The 17,713-nt window shown below is 46.8% G+C and overlaps 2 protein-coding genes across 2 annotated transcripts; both read right to left on the bottom strand.

Moving 5' to 3' along the window:
- Positions 1-220: 220 nt before the first annotated feature.
- LOC127009623 (PR domain zinc finger protein 8-like) lies at positions 221-3,566 on the bottom strand. The gene is made up of 2 exons (XM_050882854.1): positions 3,424-3,566; positions 221-2,866 (listed from the first exon to the last, which is right to left on the bottom strand). The coding sequence occupies exon 2, from the start codon at positions 2,859-2,861 to the stop codon at positions 1,908-1,910; it is 954 nt and encodes a 317-aa protein (XP_050738811.1). The 5' UTR covers positions 2,862-2,866; positions 3,424-3,566; the 3' UTR covers positions 221-1,907.
- A 1,924-nt stretch (positions 3,567-5,490) lies between these two features.
- Positions 5,491-9,481, bottom strand: LOC127009750 (uncharacterized). The gene is made up of 4 exons (XM_050883130.1): positions 9,472-9,481; positions 9,053-9,236; positions 6,681-6,810; positions 5,491-5,796 (listed from the first exon to the last, which is right to left on the bottom strand). The coding sequence occupies exons 1-4, from the start codon at positions 9,479-9,481 to the stop codon at positions 5,731-5,733; spliced, it is 390 nt and encodes a 129-aa protein (XP_050739087.1). The 3' UTR covers positions 5,491-5,730.
- Between the last annotated feature and the right edge of the window lie 8,232 nt (positions 9,482-17,713).

Genomic DNA, 17,713 nt, shown 5'->3' with positions numbered 1-17,713 from the left:
GAGTATACTCTCTCTCTCTCTCTCTCTCTCTCTCTCTCTCTCTCTCTCTCTCTCTCTCTCTCTCTCTCTCTCTCTCTCTCTTTGTTTATCAGCCTCTAGCTATCTATCTTTTTCTGTCACACACACACACACACACACACACACACACGAGCGCGCGCGCATCGCCAAATATTACTCATGCAATTTGAGGGCCAATGAATAATAGTAACTTCTTTCCAAAGACAGATTTTATTACTTGATTTTTGGTGGACAATGCTGTGAGATCACCAAGTGGAGTGACGTCACGAGAACAGTACATAACACTGACCAACCCGCCCGCGTCACCCCGCCCGCTACTGACCTCCCTCTCGCTCTCCTGAGACTGCTGTGAGCTCTCGATGACGTCACCACGACACCAACACTACTACCCCTACATAGAATTCTTTAAAACGCTATAACTTGTATTTACAGAATTTATTGCACTGGGTTCACGCTGGACTTGTGACTAGTATGAGAAATCAACATTAAAAGTATAGCTATATACACCGATCCCACTTTACATGTAAGTTAAAGTCGAGAAGTACACACAAACACACACGTACATACACATATACGCCACTTACTCATACCTACGCACAACCATACGTGCGCACATACATATACATATATGCAATCATGCATTGATTCACACAAATAAATACAGATACATTCATATCTATACAAGGACGAGTGCATAAGAGTCATATTTTAAATCGACTACATATTGATCACAATGACACACACACACACACACACACACACACACACACACACACACACACACACACACACACACACACACACACACACACACAAACACACACACACATCACGCAGGGGGGGATGAGGAAAGAGTGTTTGGAGGAAACGACGTACACACATTCCACTTACGGTTAACAGAAAATTGTACACAGGAAATGCAGCATTATTTTTTTTCCTCCCGACAGAAGAGGGACAGTGAACACCTACCATGACAGTGCTGCACAAGTATCACATCAAGCAGTGCGCGAGGGTGCAGTATGAATTTTCTCTCGCCGCACCGTCACTCAGCTCTTATCCGGTACACAAGAGCACCTCACAACACTCACCACCCTGCTAGACCAACCCTTCAGGGGCTCTTGTCTCACGTTGTCATTTTATTAATTTTATTTGCAGCAAGGGACTCAATGAAAAAAAAAAATCCACATCGTTATTAGATAACACTTTTTCTAGGAGTCATACTTAAGTTATTTGTGACGTAGCACCAGCTTCTCACTGCACTGTATGTCCATGCATGTACAATTCACGTCGCGGCACCTCTGTAATGTCCTGAACGTCGGCGAGCGGCAGCGGTGCGGCGCCTTGTGTCGGCCGTGCTTTAGGTGGGAACCTTCCTTTCCAGCGACGCCCGTCACGACACCACCGTCCAGGAACATGTCCTAACTGAATAGGGTTCTTCGGGACGCACTGTTCACTTTGTTCCCTTAGTAATACAACAATTGCTGTGGCGAACGCATTACTTAGCGTTATTTGCCACTCTGTCTCTTTGTACCACCTTCAGTTTTACACTGTTTTCTGGATACCATTTAGACATAGAGACACGTATATCAATAAATATTACAAACATTTTTTAAAGAATAATAATTTTCTTTGACTCTTATTTTCACGTTTAAGAAAAAAAAATCATACATTTGACGGTATTACACTTGTCCGATGCAACAGTTCATTCATTATTTGTAGCGGAATCTGTGGGCCCAGTCAGATGCATCAAATGGAAGTGGGTTCCATTGTGTTGGCGTGGGCGGGAACACAACGCGAGGGTGTGTTAGCGGGGACGGCCGTGCGCTGAAGGCTTCAGAGAGAACCCTGATGAGTCGTTCGGCCCGCGCCCTCTGCTGGCCCACAGAACCTCACTTGGCCTCCCCGTCCTCCTCGCGGTCCTGGTGGGCGCTCATGTGCCTCGTCAGATGGTGACGCTCACGGAAACTCTCTCCACAGATGCTGCACTTGAGTCTTTCGTTGCGGCGTTTTTTGTACGGATCTGCTTCCCGCTTGTGCTGCGACCGCATGTGATACACCAAATCAGAAGTCATGCGAAAGGAGATATTGCACTTTGCGCACACATTTTGAGCTGACTGAGCTATCGAGAGAGATGGGGGCATCAGGGCCGACACGGACGGCTGTGGTAGAAATGGAGCAGCGCCCAGCTTCACGGCGTCAGCAGGGGACGGCCCCGTCAGCGGATAACCAAGGGAGAATGGCAACTTGTATGGGTCGGTGGGATACATGGACGAACGCAGGCGAGACAATGCTTCACTGGCGGACATTTCACTGCTGTGCTTAGAGTCCATAAACTGGTGATGTGACTTCAGATATTCTTCCACCAGATTATTATTGAGACGATCAGGGATAGCATGAGGCAGGAGAGGCGCCAGACCGGGAGGCAGGAGGCCCGGGGCGGCCAGCAGGGGCGCTAAAGACTTGCCGCTGTTTAACAACGAGCTGACAGCGTTGAAGGAGGCTGACACGGGTGGCCAAGTAGAGCTGAGGGCGTCCAGGGTAGTGGCAGCAACGTTGAAGTGTGGTGGAGACGACCCCTGCGATCTGGTGACTTTGGTGAAGGCGCTGCCGGGGGCGGGGTCATCGCTGGGCGGGGTGGGCGGCGCACCGGGCGACTCCGTGAGAGAGGGCGGAGGGACCTTCAGCCCACTCACTCTGCTCACTTTGGGGGCGGGCGAGGGCACGTCTGAGCTGAGGGGGTGGTCGTGGGCGCCGGTGAGGAAGGCGACGTCGAAGGTGCGTTTGGTGGGTGAAGTGTGAGGACTGGAGGCCGCGCTCACCCCCCGCAGTGCCTCCATGATCATGACGCCTGCAACGATACACTCCTTCAGCCACACTCTCGGGACATTCACGCCAGCCTCACAACACCTACACTCCTCTAATACCCTCTCGACACTCAAATATTAGGACTGCCCCTTTGGCCAATGTTTATCCAACGAGAAATATCCGAGCTATTTTTATTTTTATTTTTTTTTAATTTCAACCCCCTTCGTATTCCTTCCCTGAAGTCCTGAATATTTCACGACCATGACTCAACCAGCGGTCAAGAAAGAGATCAATAATGTTCTAATTCTCATCTGGCTCCAGTAGGTGGAATGCAAAATGCCACAGGATGATGTTGAGTGTTATTCAAACAAAAGAGTAAATACATGCCTACTTTTTGAACTGCTGGGTTGTTTTACTACCTAAAAAAGTTTCATAACGTTAAAAACAATTCCCGTAGGTCAACGAACATTGTTTTTGTTCCTAAAAACTTTTATTTACCGTGTAGCCGACATGCTAATTCCACTGATGAATATTGTTCAGGACTATAAACTGCTTCGTGAAAGTATATCATGACGAGGGAAGTAGTGCTGCAGTAATTACCTTGGAGAGCTGATGAGGAGTCAGTGGACGCGTCTCTGGATCAGCAGGTGGCGGGTGGGGGCCAGCTGTGGCCGACGCTCCACGTCTCTCGCGGCACTGTGCGACACGACTCGCGGCAACCACGACCAACAGCGCGAACAAAGTAACTGAGCCCGTTTTCTGTTGGCTCCAGTTTATATATCACGACGGCGCGAAGGGGCGGGGCTTATTGATTGATTATGTTAATGATTGGCCGAGACTAGTGATAAAGGCGGCTGTGATTGGCTGCCTAGAGCCGCAGGTGTCAGAACCTATTGTGTCCGTCATTTGAGTGGGATCTGACCTATTGTGAGGGGGCAGGAGAGCGGAGACGTAGTTGCCCAATGAAGACGCTCCACAGCTCTATTCCGTGTGTCTCTTCGAGGGGAGGAGGAGGAGGGGGCGCCCCACGGTGCCATGCATCTGTCCTGACCACCTTGACACGTGTGTGTGTGTGTGTGTGTGTGTGTGTGTGTGTGTGTGTGTGTGTGTGACAAAATTAACTGACTTGATATCATCCAATAAACAAGTTTGATATTTTTTTAAATGATCATGATTGCAAAAAAAATATACAGCTAGTTAAAATGTCATTGTGCATCCCTCTCCTAAAAATCATTACTCCGTTAACTGAGACTGATTGTGTTATGCATTTTGCATCATTTTTTTTTTTTCACTTATTCCATCCCCATCATGTATTACAGACAAGCTGCTAGGAAACGTAAGAGATTTTATCATTTTTTGCCGTGTACACCTTCATGACGTCTTTTTAGACTCCACCACTGGCTAGCAATGACCAACACCAAGGTACATTTATTTTTTCGAGGGGGGATTGCTGCTGTTGTTAGGCGCAGAGACTTAATAGAATTGAATTGCCGTAAAAAGTGACAGAATGCAGACAGTGAAGATTGCGTGTGAAAAAAGTCACAACGCCTTTCTGTACGAGTTTCGCAAGCGGCAGGAAAGACGAACTATACGAATCGAGACAAGAGCAAGGCCCACAGTAATGCTCTACACGCAGAGCTGATCATGAGCGGGTGTGCATTACAGGAGACAGCACTAGTCGCTCACATGGAGGAGGGAGGTTTGGGAGGGAGAAAAGCGGGGGTGCATATTATATATTTGTCAGGCAAATATTTACAATTCATGAGCGAAACTTGATATTAATGCCAGCATGACGTGTCAGTGAAAAACAGTTGGGTGCTTATTCATACAGACTCATATGTAACCGCTAACCCTCTAAATATCCATAACATGATGTAAAATTAAATTAGTAGCGCAGAGTGCCTGTCAGCGGCGCCAGAAATACGGGAGTGCCACATTTGGAGGCAGTTAATACGATCATGATGCAGGGCGAACACACCATGGAACTGCATGCGTTATAATAGAGTTATCGCACATAAATTCACCGCGTTTATAGACAGCATGACAGTGATTATGTAAACTGTTGAGTGACCCCGCTACTCCCGCCCCCTCCCCCTGACCCGCCCTCCCCGCACCCCGCCAACGAGCATCAGTGTCACTCCTGCCCTGGGTCCCTCCCCTCCGACCTTCCCCTATTAGTGTTGCGCCTTCCCTCCCCCTCACTTAGCATCCCCTACCCACTCCAGCCCTGCACCCACCCTTCCCTACTTGCACTCCGCCACGCCTGCCTGTACCTGCTCTATTCCTCAAAAAAGACCCCTCCTTCCACCACCCAGTACCCTCCCCAGCCAGCATTTTTTTCTTTCTCTCCCTCCTGATCTATCTATCTATCTATCTATCTATCTGTATCTACCTATCTATCTTTCTATACATCATTGTGTTTATATTTCCACCCAGTTATTTGTCTGTCTGTATATTTATCCCTTGATTGAACTTATTATCTGCCTGTCTGCTCTTTTTTTATTTTTTATTTATTAGCTTACCTGGTGTTTATGTATACAATAAGTTGTCTTGTCATGCTCACGGACTCTTTTTTTTATCTATTTATTTTAATTTTGGGTCCTTGAGCTGCTTCCTTTACTGTAAAATAAAACTCAGCTTGAAGCACTGTGTATTTATTCTCGCAAACTTTAGCAGACGCAGCACAACTTTAGACAGTTCTGTAATCATGACATGCATTGCCCAAAAGGAAGTAAAAGAAAAAAAAAACTAAAAAGAAAACGATTACCAACAGAAAATCGATTAAATGTCAACCTGGGACTACATGGCAAGCAGCTGGGTGGCGGTAGTGGTAGTGGTGGTGGCGGTGGTGGTAGCAATGGTGGTGGTGGTGGCGGTGTTGGTGGCAGCCGCAGAGGGATTGTCTTGCTAGGACATCTCTACTTTTGCGATGTCCAGAATGCTGAACAGGACACCTAAAGCGAGGCACAACACCTGGGAGGGACAAAAATAGAATGAGAGAGAGAGAGAGAGAGAGAGAGAGAGAGAGAGAGAGAGAGAGAGAGAGAGAGAGAGAGAGAGAGAGAGAGAGAGAGAGAGAGAGAGAGAGAGAGAAATATGATTTTCGAAGCTATGATATCAGTTTAGGAATGTTCTCAACTCTGTATTTCACTATACCAATCATTTCATATTACCATTTCTAGCGTGTCTCTCAGTATCTGGGCACATTAATGTACAAATGGTCCTACTTATAGAGAGCCTTGATGGACATGAGCAGTAGATGGAGCGGCATTTATTGATTTTTTTTATGCACCAAAGGAGGCAGGTCAAGAGTAAAATAGAAAGCTATATCAAAAGCTCATGCAAACAGGGCACAAGAGAAGGTTCCAAAATTAGACTTGCAGCAATTATGTATCACCTGCCCTGCCACTATGTACCTGGAGTCCTACGACGAGCCTTGGCAGCCTTTACGCTTAGTTTACTCTAAGTATTGATTGCGAATACTGAGGTCACAGCCATCGTTCACGTGGCTGCTCAGCTCCTCTTGGGGTGGAGAAATGTCGATGTTTCTCTATAGCTCGAGGTTTGTGTGTTTGTGTTGTTTGTAGCGTGTGTATTTTCTTTCTACCGTGCTCATTTACACACACACACACACACACACACACACACACACACACACATGCACACGAACACAAGCAAACACGCAAACAGGTACCCAAAGGTACTTGAATATGTAGCTCTAAGCTCAAAACTAGCAGGGTACTGGCGGGTGATCGCGTCTAGCACGTGAGCAGACCATGGTGAATGGACTATAAACAAACAAACAAAACATAACACAAAGTCTACTGTAATAAGGAAAAGAAAATGCAGACCCTTACTTGAACTGCCATTGTGATCTCGTACTTGTGCTCGAGGAGGGCCACGGGCGTGAAGAAGGCTGGCCACGACGCCGAGAGCCTCAGCAGTCTCAGCAGCGGCCAGCAGTTGATGTGGCCGCACTCCACCTCTCTGCTAGAGACACTCAAGAGGTGACAGAGGCAGATGTGAACAGATTATTTCACGTATTAAATCTTTACTTGACGTGATTGGGCTAACCGCATACATACACGCTCACAGGAACCCTGCACTTCATTTATACATACGACTTTTAATAATGTACGTTTTGAGAGGGAATACAAAATAGTAACGTGTACCATACGGTTAAAACATCAGCCATTAAGTTGTTTTACAGAATTCCTTAAAAGAGAGGAAGTTATCAAAAGATGTCAGGCCCCCTAAAAGGACATTGGTGCCATGTTGCTTGACTTAATGACTTAAGTGGAAGTGGTATTTGGTAAAGCTCATCTACGCTGTCATCCACATTGACATGAAGAGGGGAGCCATCCTAGTTCTCTAAGAATGCCACTTTAAATGCGTTTCATTATTGCTCCTATCACTGTGGTTATAACGGCGATGTATGGGCGGATAATGATCCCTTAACACCTGCTACTAGAGGCAGGGCTGGAACACTGTACTGCGTGGCGGGGAGATGGGACAATGTGCACCACAACACACCACGACGAAGCAACTCCACGGTCCAGTGCCGCACGTTATTTATATTTTATTTTTTATTTTTACGTCTCCGCCTATTGCGCCTGTAGGCTTGCTTGAGGGGCCTGGATGGTATTCGGCCCCAGCCCGTCATGGCGCAGGCAAGTGTTTATAGTGGCGCCATCTTCTCTTATATAGTGTATATAGTTATAGTGTAATGCACTGTATTACTAGCATGGTGTGGTATGACTGGACATTGCAGTGATGCCTAGTTGGGCGTGGCGATTCATGTTAAAGTATAGCACGATATTTATAAAGGATATTGCTGGTGAATTTAAACAGCACACCTTTGTATGGCAAGAAAATATTAGATAAGACCCATAAGAAAATGTAGTTTGCAACTTGCCAGTTCGTATGATAGTGACGTGTCAATGAACAGTTCGACCATCCATGATGCAGTAATGCGCTATTCTTTAATACTGAAGTGCTCAACACTGAATGAAGTCAACTCTGCGTCATATCTAAAGGCATGGCATGCCAATTCACAATATTATGTGTTGTTAGGCGAGGTAATATTAGTACAGGCTCGTATTGCAAGATTCAGCACGCAATCGGTTGACAAAACTTTAGGTTGCAAACTCAATATAGTATTTCATAACAAGGTTTCGTGAACATCCTTTTGCATCACGGTATTGCTCCGGATGGGTTAACGCACTCTGGGAAGTGCGGAAATGAGAACGGAGCTTTCAATGTCAAGCACTTTTCTGGTCAACTTGTCAGCCAGTAACAACACTTCCCCCACCAGGCGGTCTTCTTTCCACTTATCTTTTAATATCCTCGTGGCCTATACCCACTCAAGAGGAGGGACATCAAGACTACTCAAAAATGAATTTGAATTTTATTTTCTCTTTCCCATATCATCTACTTAGGATTACCTCTTCGTCAGCCTAATAGAGCTGAAAATAGATGGAATAATACTTCATAATACACCCCCGCGTGGCACGACATTTTATTGCATGGCACTATGGCCCTTCACCACACGGTATCACCTTAATCAAAGCTGTATGGTTGCCCAGAGCCATGCATCTCAGCACAGAGGTTAAAGTTATCATACACGACACACATCACTACCACAGAACGCGTCATATATATATATATATATATATATATATATATATATATATATATATATATATATATATATATATATATATATACACACACACACATATGTGTGTGTGTGTGTGTGTGTGTGTGTGTGTGTGTGTGTGTGTGTGTGTGTGTGTATGAATTACTGTTTTACTTTTTATGTACATCGTTTTCGAATTGGTTACCGCACCGGTGCAAGATAGGTGACTATGAAAATGTTAAATATTTTTTACACACGTGAAGCGAAAGAAAAGCGGGGTGATGCATTTGTTGTATGTTTTTGAAACTTCATGTCCACAGCATAAAGACTGTAAATTTGTCTGTTACTATTGTCAATCCTATCATCACCCCGAATAATACAGCCGCAAGCAGTGAGGTCACCAAACTTGAGGCTCATCTCAGCATACCTCGTAAACTAAAAAGTATCGCCACTGTGGTACATTCTGTTCGTATCACTTTCCATCGAATTTACATGTTGTCTCATGACATCTCATCATCTTTTCAACTTTATGCAGACTTCGTAAAGTGTCCATTCTGCACGGGCACGCGAGGCCTGGCCCAGCTTCCTCACCTGTTCTCAGGCGGCTTGAAGGACGAGCTGCCCAGCCAGGGGTGAAGGCGACTCACTCGGTAGAATTTGAACAGAGGTGGTCTGATCTTCCTTCGCTTCACCTCCACCTCGATACTGGGGCTCCTCTTCCTCCTCCTTCCCCTCCTCCTCCTTAGGCCTCCTCCCCTACATCGCCACCGGACACCTGTCGGAATTTACAATAACAGGACAGTTAGCGTTGGAAGGCAGCACACTCAACTCGGGTAATTTTAACTTTGATGGTGTAAAAGATTTTCATTGACTGTCTCAAATTCATTCCTATATGGCTCGCACGTGCTCATTGTTATTCCATGTCATGAACGATAGTGACCAGTATGCAAGTTTTGACCATGTGTTCGGACATAAAAGTGCACGGCATTCCCGGGCATATTCCTTTATACCTCTCGTCATGGCGGTGGTGTTGTGAGCGTTGCCACGGCAGGTGTGGGCAGGTACTAACTATGCAGGTGTAGGTTATGGGGGCACCGAACTGAAGCAGAAATGACTTGAAATTGGATCGAGAACAAGGTGAGGCGGCAGGCGAGGCCACACTGACGCTCCCTCGCCTCGCCGGGAGCCTCAGCCCAGATAACAATGTTTGCCTAACCTTTATGTGCTAACGAACACACATGTGCACCGTGACGCCCACCTACATGGACACAGAAAGGCTGTCCTACGAAATATCATGAAAATTCAAGAAAATTAAAAAGTTGTTACAATTTGCTCTATTTATTGATAGTAAAAATGAATTTTGGCAAACTAATAGAATAAAAATCACCACCTGCGGGGCCCTTTAGGCGAGTGAAACGTAATGAGAAGAGCAAACCAGAAGTGGCTGGAACGGAGGAGCCGCGGAGGAAGGCTGGGGAGTGGGAGGCGAGGGAGGGAGGCAGCAAAGAGGGAGAAAGGGAATGAGGGAAATAAGGAGAAACGACGAAAGATTTACAGTCTATATAAAACAAAATATTACAAAAGAAGATATATAACTGTAAAGAAATAGTGAAGAAATATCAGCTCCAGTGAAGGCCACGACCAACTTTATCACCATCACTCTCATCGAAAATAAAGAAGCATGGCGTCCTACCCCCCCCCCCGCTCCACACACACTTTTTTTACAACTTTTCATCTTGACGGTCGCCATTTCCCTCCCCGCTCACAGCCCTCCCGCAAAGACCACTTCTCTTCCCTGCCATATCACCAGCGTCGCCTGCACTTCTTCCCTCACCTCCCTCTGTCTCGGCCCCTCCTTCGCTGCCCCTCTCGCTCCCCCCCTCAGGCCTGTCTAACAAGCCTCACTTCAGGCTGTCATTGTGATTTCAAAGGAATATGCATCAGCGGGGCCAATCTTTCATCATTAGCCGAGCACGCTGCTTCCCATGCAAACGATGAAAAATGAGCTCCTTTCTCAGACGTGTTGCTGAGGCGGAGAGGAAAGGGCGGAGGGAGGGACGAAGGGAGGGGAAAAATGGTGATAAAGAAAGGAGAAAGATGAGCGAAGAGTGCTAAGATAAGGGTTCTTGAAGGAGAGATTCTGGTGTTTTTAATGAGACAGAGAGGAGGGAAAATTAAGAGAGGTAAATAGAGGAAAACAAACGTCGAAAAGTAAAAGAAGGGAGAGGAGTGTCAACATAAGGGCTGCGAGGGAAAGGATGTTGTTGAAAATGAGAGACAAGAGGAAAAAATATTTAAAAAAAGGATCCCAAAAAGCTGTGATTAGTTCCTAGATTTACGGATATAAATTCAAACTGGCGTTGTGTTTGTATAATACTTAGTAGCTCCGGCGCACAGAACCAGCAAATGGGAACCGAATTAAAACGTAAATGTAAATCTTGTGTACAGTATTTTCCATCCATCAGACGGCTCGTATTACGGAAAACGGCAGAAACACTTTTCATTTCAGAGTATGTATTCTATACGTGATACGATTTTCTCTCTCTCTCTCTCTCTCTCTCTCTCTCTCTCTCTCTCTCTTTATTGTAGTTGCAACAGCATTAACAGATGTCAGGCATGCAGAAAATCGTATGCGCTCATGCACACACACACACACACATACACACACACACACACACACACACACACACACACACACGTTTATATTCATACATACATGCCTTCATACATACATAAAAGGGTACATAGAAGTAAAATGAAGGACGTTAATTAATTGGAAACATGCATGCATGCACGCCAGTGTGTGTGTGTATGTGTGTGTGTGTGTGTGTGTGTGTGCGTGTGTGTGTGTTAGAGAGAGAGAGAGAGAGAGAGAGAGAGAGAGAGAGAGAGAGAGAGAGAGAGAGAGATTTGCTCAACCCTAATGTGGCCTTTCGAGGGGAGGCTCCTAGAGGGTGGCGTAGGGAGGAGGTTAGGGAGGGCAGGGAGAGGGTGAGTGAGTGGGACTGGCAGGCTGGGGGGTGGGGGGTGTAGAAGGGGGGATGGTGATGGACGGGCAAGGAAGGGGGATGCACACGACTCCAGAAAATTGACGGCTTTTAAAATTAAGATGAATAGGAAAGAAGGACACGACTGATTGACTCAAATACACCCCCTACAGAGAGAGAGAGAGAGAGAGAGAGAGAGAGAGAGAGAGAGAGAGAGAGAGAGAGAGAACCCACCTACCTGCCTGCCTCCCAACATCCTCCTTGACGTGTCTGGCAGGGCTGTGAAAACAAGCAACTGCGGTTAATCTTCTTAGCGCCAGATCATCTAAATTTCACTTTGTTCCCTGTCGAAGTTCATGCTCCGGGAATCCAGATTTGTGGCCTCTAACACCGGCGATTAGGCGCCCCAGAGGCCAACGCTCGTGTCAGAGGTGTTCGTCCGCCTCCACCTGGTTTCGCTCATCCTGACGAACAGCCGACGACCCGCACCCTAGCAATATTAACCCGAAAAGAGATGGCACATGTTAACCTAGCCTCGTTTATGGTTGTTACTGTGTTGAGTACTCGTTTACCCCCCGATGAGTAACGAGGAGGCATCGTGACCGGGAGTGAGGGAAAAGGGGCTCCAGAAATGACGTAGTACTTCGTCTGAAATCACCGAGGCAGGCGAGTGTCAGGACGCCTCGCCAGATTTCACGTCTCTCGCCCCGCCGTCACAGTGTCGCGCGCTGTATACCTCCAGATAGTGACTTTATGGCCCCCTTTGTGGCTCTTTCCCCCCTTGAGCGCTCCCCGTGGCCAGCCGTTTGTGGTATATGGCCTTACTCCCTGCCAGATCTCGCCGCAGTGTCATTCACTATCTACGCGTCTGCCTTGTTGCTTTGTCTGGGTACGTGTCTGCCGTGTCTGCCCTGGAGGTTCATGTGTCTCTCAAACGATGCAGTTCTTTTACATGTTGCTTTGTGCCGAAAGCTGTAGCGCAATGCTTTGACGAGACTCCCCTTTCCCCCTCAAACATACACACACTCGGAAGCGAAAAATGAGCTCGGAACACATGAAGCGCACACCAGAACAGACAGAATATGCCACCAATACGTCAGTCGGTGAGGGTGCGAGCCAAAAAATATATATGGACGCACCCTACTCTGAAAAAAAGTGAAAAAAAATCCGATTGAACAGAACACCCTCGCATGTTCATAAACTCTGGCGACACACTGACCAAAAACATTGATTCCACGCTGCTGCTGACGGAGGCAGGAGCGGTCGCTCGGAGGGCTGCGTCACTGGAATCACGGGATTATGAAAAAAAAAGTATATAATATTACGTCCGCTAAAACTCCATTCGAAAACTAATCAACATTCATGCCTCCACACACCCCGCCCCCCACCCACTCCCGCCCACACAACACGGGCGGCACTACTGTTCCCGCCCAGAATATGGACACTATAATTGCTGCCGCCACACATCAACAGGCAGGTGTAATTGGATTAAATGTCCAAATTTATGATGAAAACAACTAATAAGAGCGCTGTGCAAAACGTATAGAACACCACACACGCCCAGATTTTCATTTCCGCAGTGTATAACGGGCGGGAAATGGGCGGGGGGGTGGGTGGAGGGCGGGGCATACCCACCCGTGCAGCGGCGCCAGGGAGGATATTCGTCCGCCGCCGCCGCCGCCGCGTGCTCTATTTACTCACCACTGGCGGCTTTTATCTTTTATCGTCATTTCATCATTCGCCCATAAAACCGAAACTGTAAATGTATGTGTATGTTCCTATAAAAATGCAGTACAGTTATATATCATCCATAACAACGGTGGATTATTTCTCTATATATTGAAATATTTGGTTGTTGCTTTCCTGATTTACGTGCATTCAAACTTTTGGGATTTGTGCGAAAAGCGGCGCAATTTTTAGCAAGGTATCGATTAGCGGGATATTAGTTCTGCCTCTGCATTCTCGTGGCCCCGTGCATTTGCGGTCCTCGTGGGATTCAAGGGTGTGACTTTAATTATACATTCCCCTCTCGTCTCTCCCTCCCTCACACCTCCCTTCCCCTCTCCCCGCCCTGCTGCACTTGCTTTCCACATGCCCTTCCTCACCTCCCTCCCTGCCGCTCCTTCTCCCCAATACTTTACCTTTTCCCTCCACTTCCCTTCCTCTCTCCTCACCCTGTTGCTCTTCCTTCCCTTACTCTCCCCTGTCCCCTCCCTTTTGCCCCTCCTTCCCCATCCCCTTACTTCCCTCATTGCTGCCACTTCTCCCCAATACCTTATCTCTCCCCTCTCATTGCTACCCTTTTTCCCCACTTCCCTTCCCCTCTCCTCACCCTGTTGCTCCTCCTTCCCTTATAATCCGCTATCCCCTCCCTGCTGCCCCTTCTTCCCCATCCCCTTCCTCACTTCCCTCCCTGCTTCCCTTTCTCCCCAATACCTATCTCTCCTCTCCCCTTGCTACCCTTTTCACCACTTCCCTTACCCTCCCATATCCCCTCCCTGCTGCCCCTTTTTCCCCTCCTCCCTCTTTGCCTCCCCGTGCCGCCTCTCCACTCAGCCCAGCGTGATGGCCGCCACCTGTGCTCCCCCATGACTGTAATCATATTAATATTGGCAGGATTATGATGAGCTGTTTACCGGACCGTTTGTGTTGTTGATGCGAGGAATAACTCGACGCATTAATTTCATGCGGCAGAGAGGAGGAAGGGACGGCGGCGCGGCGTACAAGGCGGGACGGAAAAATGCAACAGGAAATAGAGCCGATATAAATATTGCTAAATGACTTTGCATGCTACTTCCTCCAACCAAAGACTGGAAATAGTAATCAATATGCACCGTTTTTCACGCCGAGAATTTCGCTTTCCAGCACAGAGGAATGTAAATTGGCGGTGCAAAACTCAGCCATTCACGATCCCTCCAGCCACCACCTCTAAAGTGCAAGTGGCTTAGGCAAAGTGAGGCTGCCACCCCTCCATGTATACACGTGTCCAACGCCCCGCAAGCCCGCCAAAGAATAGGAGAGAGTTGTGTTCGGTGTTGTGTTGGCATGAAACTTTCCTCTAGCTCTGCCGCCCTCGAATATCCTGCTGTGTTGGAAGGATGTCTCCCGCGCCCTAGCCGGAAAAAAGAATTGAGTACATTTGATGGACGAACGACAGAGGGGAAATGTAGTGACTGTGTTAGAATGCGAGTCATGTAAGCGGATGAGGGAAGAACAAGCGGGTGATGGCCAAGGGGATGAAGGGTTAAATCGAAGGGGCAGATGAGGGAAGCAATAACTGATGGGGAAGGAACGTAAAATGTGAGCGTGAGAGGAGTGTGGTAGAGGTGACGCTCAGGAAAACTCGCTTCTGTGTGCATTGGCTGAAAACAAATTTGAAAAAAAAATCGATGAGAGCTTTTGCGAAGGCTGTTTAACGTTATTGTGACTGGATGAAGATTATGCTATTTAATGACAGAGGAGGCAGGCATGGGAAGGAAAGAAAGAGGCAGAGCTTGCTTAATCAAACTTGTAGGTGAAAAATATCGAACATAATTTTGGGGACTGAAAAAAAAAGTCAAGGAAAGGGGGCAGCGGTGGTCCGAAGGGTAGACTAATGGAAGAAAGGCTTACCACCAGGGGAGGAATGAAAGGCAGCGCGGTGTGGTGAAAAGCTGGGGAGGGGGCTTCTGGGTGGAGGGGTAGAGGCCGTGCTGGAGACGAGGCGAAGATGTGAGTGATGCAGACTCGGGGCTTTCATTAATATCATTCAATGTGTCGTTACTGCGGAGGAACCAAGTCGTAAGTTAGTCACCATTTGTCTTGTGAAGGGCGGAAGTGACGAAGCAGCTCGCACTCCCGTCTTGGCAGGTCCTTGTCGCACCGTGAGGGGAAGGGAGCAGAGAGGAGAAAAAATAAGAAAAGGGAAAGGAACGGAGAGGAAATGGGTAGAAGGGGAAAGAGAAAGGGGAAGAGAGAGAGAAGGGTAGAGAGGTGATGTGACGGGGAAACAAAACAAGGGGAAATATGTGGATGGTAACATAAAGGAAACAAATAAAGGAAGGAAAGGCCTCGTAGGCGTGCTGAAGGGGCGAGAGAGTGATGAGCGAGGAAGAGGGAGGTGAGAGGACAGGGTTCATGGTTTTAGTCAGTAATGAAAGTGGGAATCAGGTTTATATTTATTATTTACTGTATTTGTAAAACTTATATATAGGTAACTTGTTTGCCGACTGAAGAAGAAAGCGAAAAATAGTGTTGTACAAAGGAGGCAAATCGTTTCTGCTGCGACCCCAGGAAGCCCAGCTGATGAGGTCACTTTTTTGCAGCTCTTCTAATCAGCGTTGCCTTGCTGAGCGTGATGGATTACGCCGCGGGAAATAAATGGGCAGACCACCACCGACTTATTTAATCATCGCCATCCATTTTGGAGATATATAGAACGTGAATTACAAGTAGTAAGTTTGTGAAAATATTGTGAATATCTTTAAGAAATTTTGAGGTTTCTTCACTTAAAAGAAACACACACACACACACACACACACACACACACACACACACACACACACACACACACACACACACACACACACACACACACACACACACACACACACACACACGTTCCGCTCTGCTCGCCACCTGATGGATGGGTGTATTTTGTGGTGCCGTAGGCTCCCTGTAATGACTTATTTACAGATATTGATGGCCCAAATTTGTACAGCCATTCATCCGGTTGTGGCTGTGGGCTGCGGTAGCGTTGCGGGCGATGCGGCGGTGGCGGCGGTGCGTGGCGGCCTATTGTGTGGCGCGATGGTGGCGGTTGTGAGGCGATCTGATGACCCTGCGTGTGATTATTGTCCGATGACTGAATGGCGTGATAATAGAATCGGCTGTGAATTAGAGTGGTATTGATGGTGATGTGATATCGCTGTCGTGCGGCCGGGGTGTTCTATTGCATTCCGGGTGCATGTTTGGGTTGTGGCTTAACGTGTGTGTGGTGTTTGTTTTGACGTGGTGGTGGTACCGCGGTGAAGCTGGCAGCCATGAGGTGCCTCGGTTGGGGTTCTGATGCCAAGCTATGAAAGGTGAAGGTATGAATATAACTATGATACACTGCATTTTGTTGGACCTATCGCTTGGATACTCGGTTCGGATAAAATAAAAGATTATGGTTATGATGCGGAAATATAATTGGTGAAAGTATGAACATAAGTAGCGAGCAGCGAGTAGCGGGCTTTTTTTATTAATGTTTACTTTTTTGTGCCCTTGAGCTGTCTCCTTTGTTGTAAAAAAAAAAGTAGTATACACTGTGCTGTGCCTGGCCTTTAGCTCAATATACTTGGTTTGAGTAGGAAAATAACCTCCTGTTTGGGAGCAGGAGTTTTACGGGTCTTATTTTTTCCTGTTGCTTCTTTTTTTTGCCGTCGCCTCTGTACAAATAAAAATGAAAAAAGCTGAACGGAACATAACTTTGATACAATGCACTCTGCCAAATCTTTAGCTCAAGATACTCGGTTTGAATAGAAAAAAAATATAAATGTACCTTTCGCTTCTTCCTTTCAACCTGTATTAAGCGTGGATGAAGCTTGCAATGTGACGGTGGCGTGAAAGCATTCTGAAATATGAGGGTTCTGGTGTATGATATCAGGATTTTGTGATCTGGAGATTTGAATGTGGGGGCGCTATAGGTCTATATTTTCGATAAAGGTGTGTAGTAGGGACATTTTGGTGCTGTTCAAGTGTTAAGATGCTCCTCCGAAGGCGTAATGCGACTGAATGAGAGACTGGTGTATTGCTGTTGTTATTATAAGATACGACACAGGTAAAGACGATTCGGTGATGTTGTCCAGTTGGTATTTAGTGTTGTTGTAGAGGTTGAATCCCACAGTTAGATTCTTGTGGGGGTGATAAAACAGGTTACGATCTTCGACTCCCTGGTTCCTCTCCTTCATACAACACTGTCTCCCGATGTTCATAGTTCAATGCGGTGTTTCATGTTGTCTTGTAATGTAGTTTCCCAGTTCGAGAGCCTGTGAGCTTGACAAGTGCCTGCTTTATATTGTAGTTTTCCTGATTCGAAAGCCTCTGAGTTTGCTTCCCTATTTTAGCAGCCCGGTGAGGGAAAACTTGATGTTCCGTTTTGATTTTTTTTTTCATTTGACCGGTAAAAAAAAAGGAAAAGAACAAAAGCATATGAAGAAAAAACAAGCATCTACTTAACACGGAAGTAATTTTTCTCTTGTCGCAGCTAGTGGCCCATGAAGATATTCGGTCATTTTGATTTGTT

Source organism: Eriocheir sinensis, chromosome 41, assembly GCF_024679095.1.
Source record: "Eriocheir sinensis breed Jianghai 21 chromosome 41, ASM2467909v1, whole genome shotgun sequence".
NCBI classification, from domain to species: Eukaryota; Metazoa; Arthropoda; class Malacostraca; order Decapoda; family Varunidae; genus Eriocheir; species Eriocheir sinensis.
This window is presented reverse-complemented; position numbering and strand designations above follow the sequence as displayed.

What these genes read in the sequence shown, in the direction of transcription:
- LOC127009623 (XM_050882854.1), bottom strand. Translation starts at nt 2,861, where the DNA reads ATGATCATGGAGGCACTGCGGGGGGTGAGCGCGGCCTCCAGTCCTCAC.
- LOC127009750 (XM_050883130.1), bottom strand. An exon ending in TTCAAGCCGCCTGAGAACAG is followed by an intron (nt 6,811 to 9,052) that starts GTGAGGAAGCTG and finishes TGTCTCTAGCAG; the next exon opens with AGAGGTGGAGTGCGGCCACA. An exon ending in AGATCACAATGGCAGTTCAA is followed by an intron (nt 5,797 to 6,680) that starts GTAAGGGTCTGC and finishes TGTCCCTCCCAG; the next exon opens with GTGTTGTGCCTCGCTTTAGG.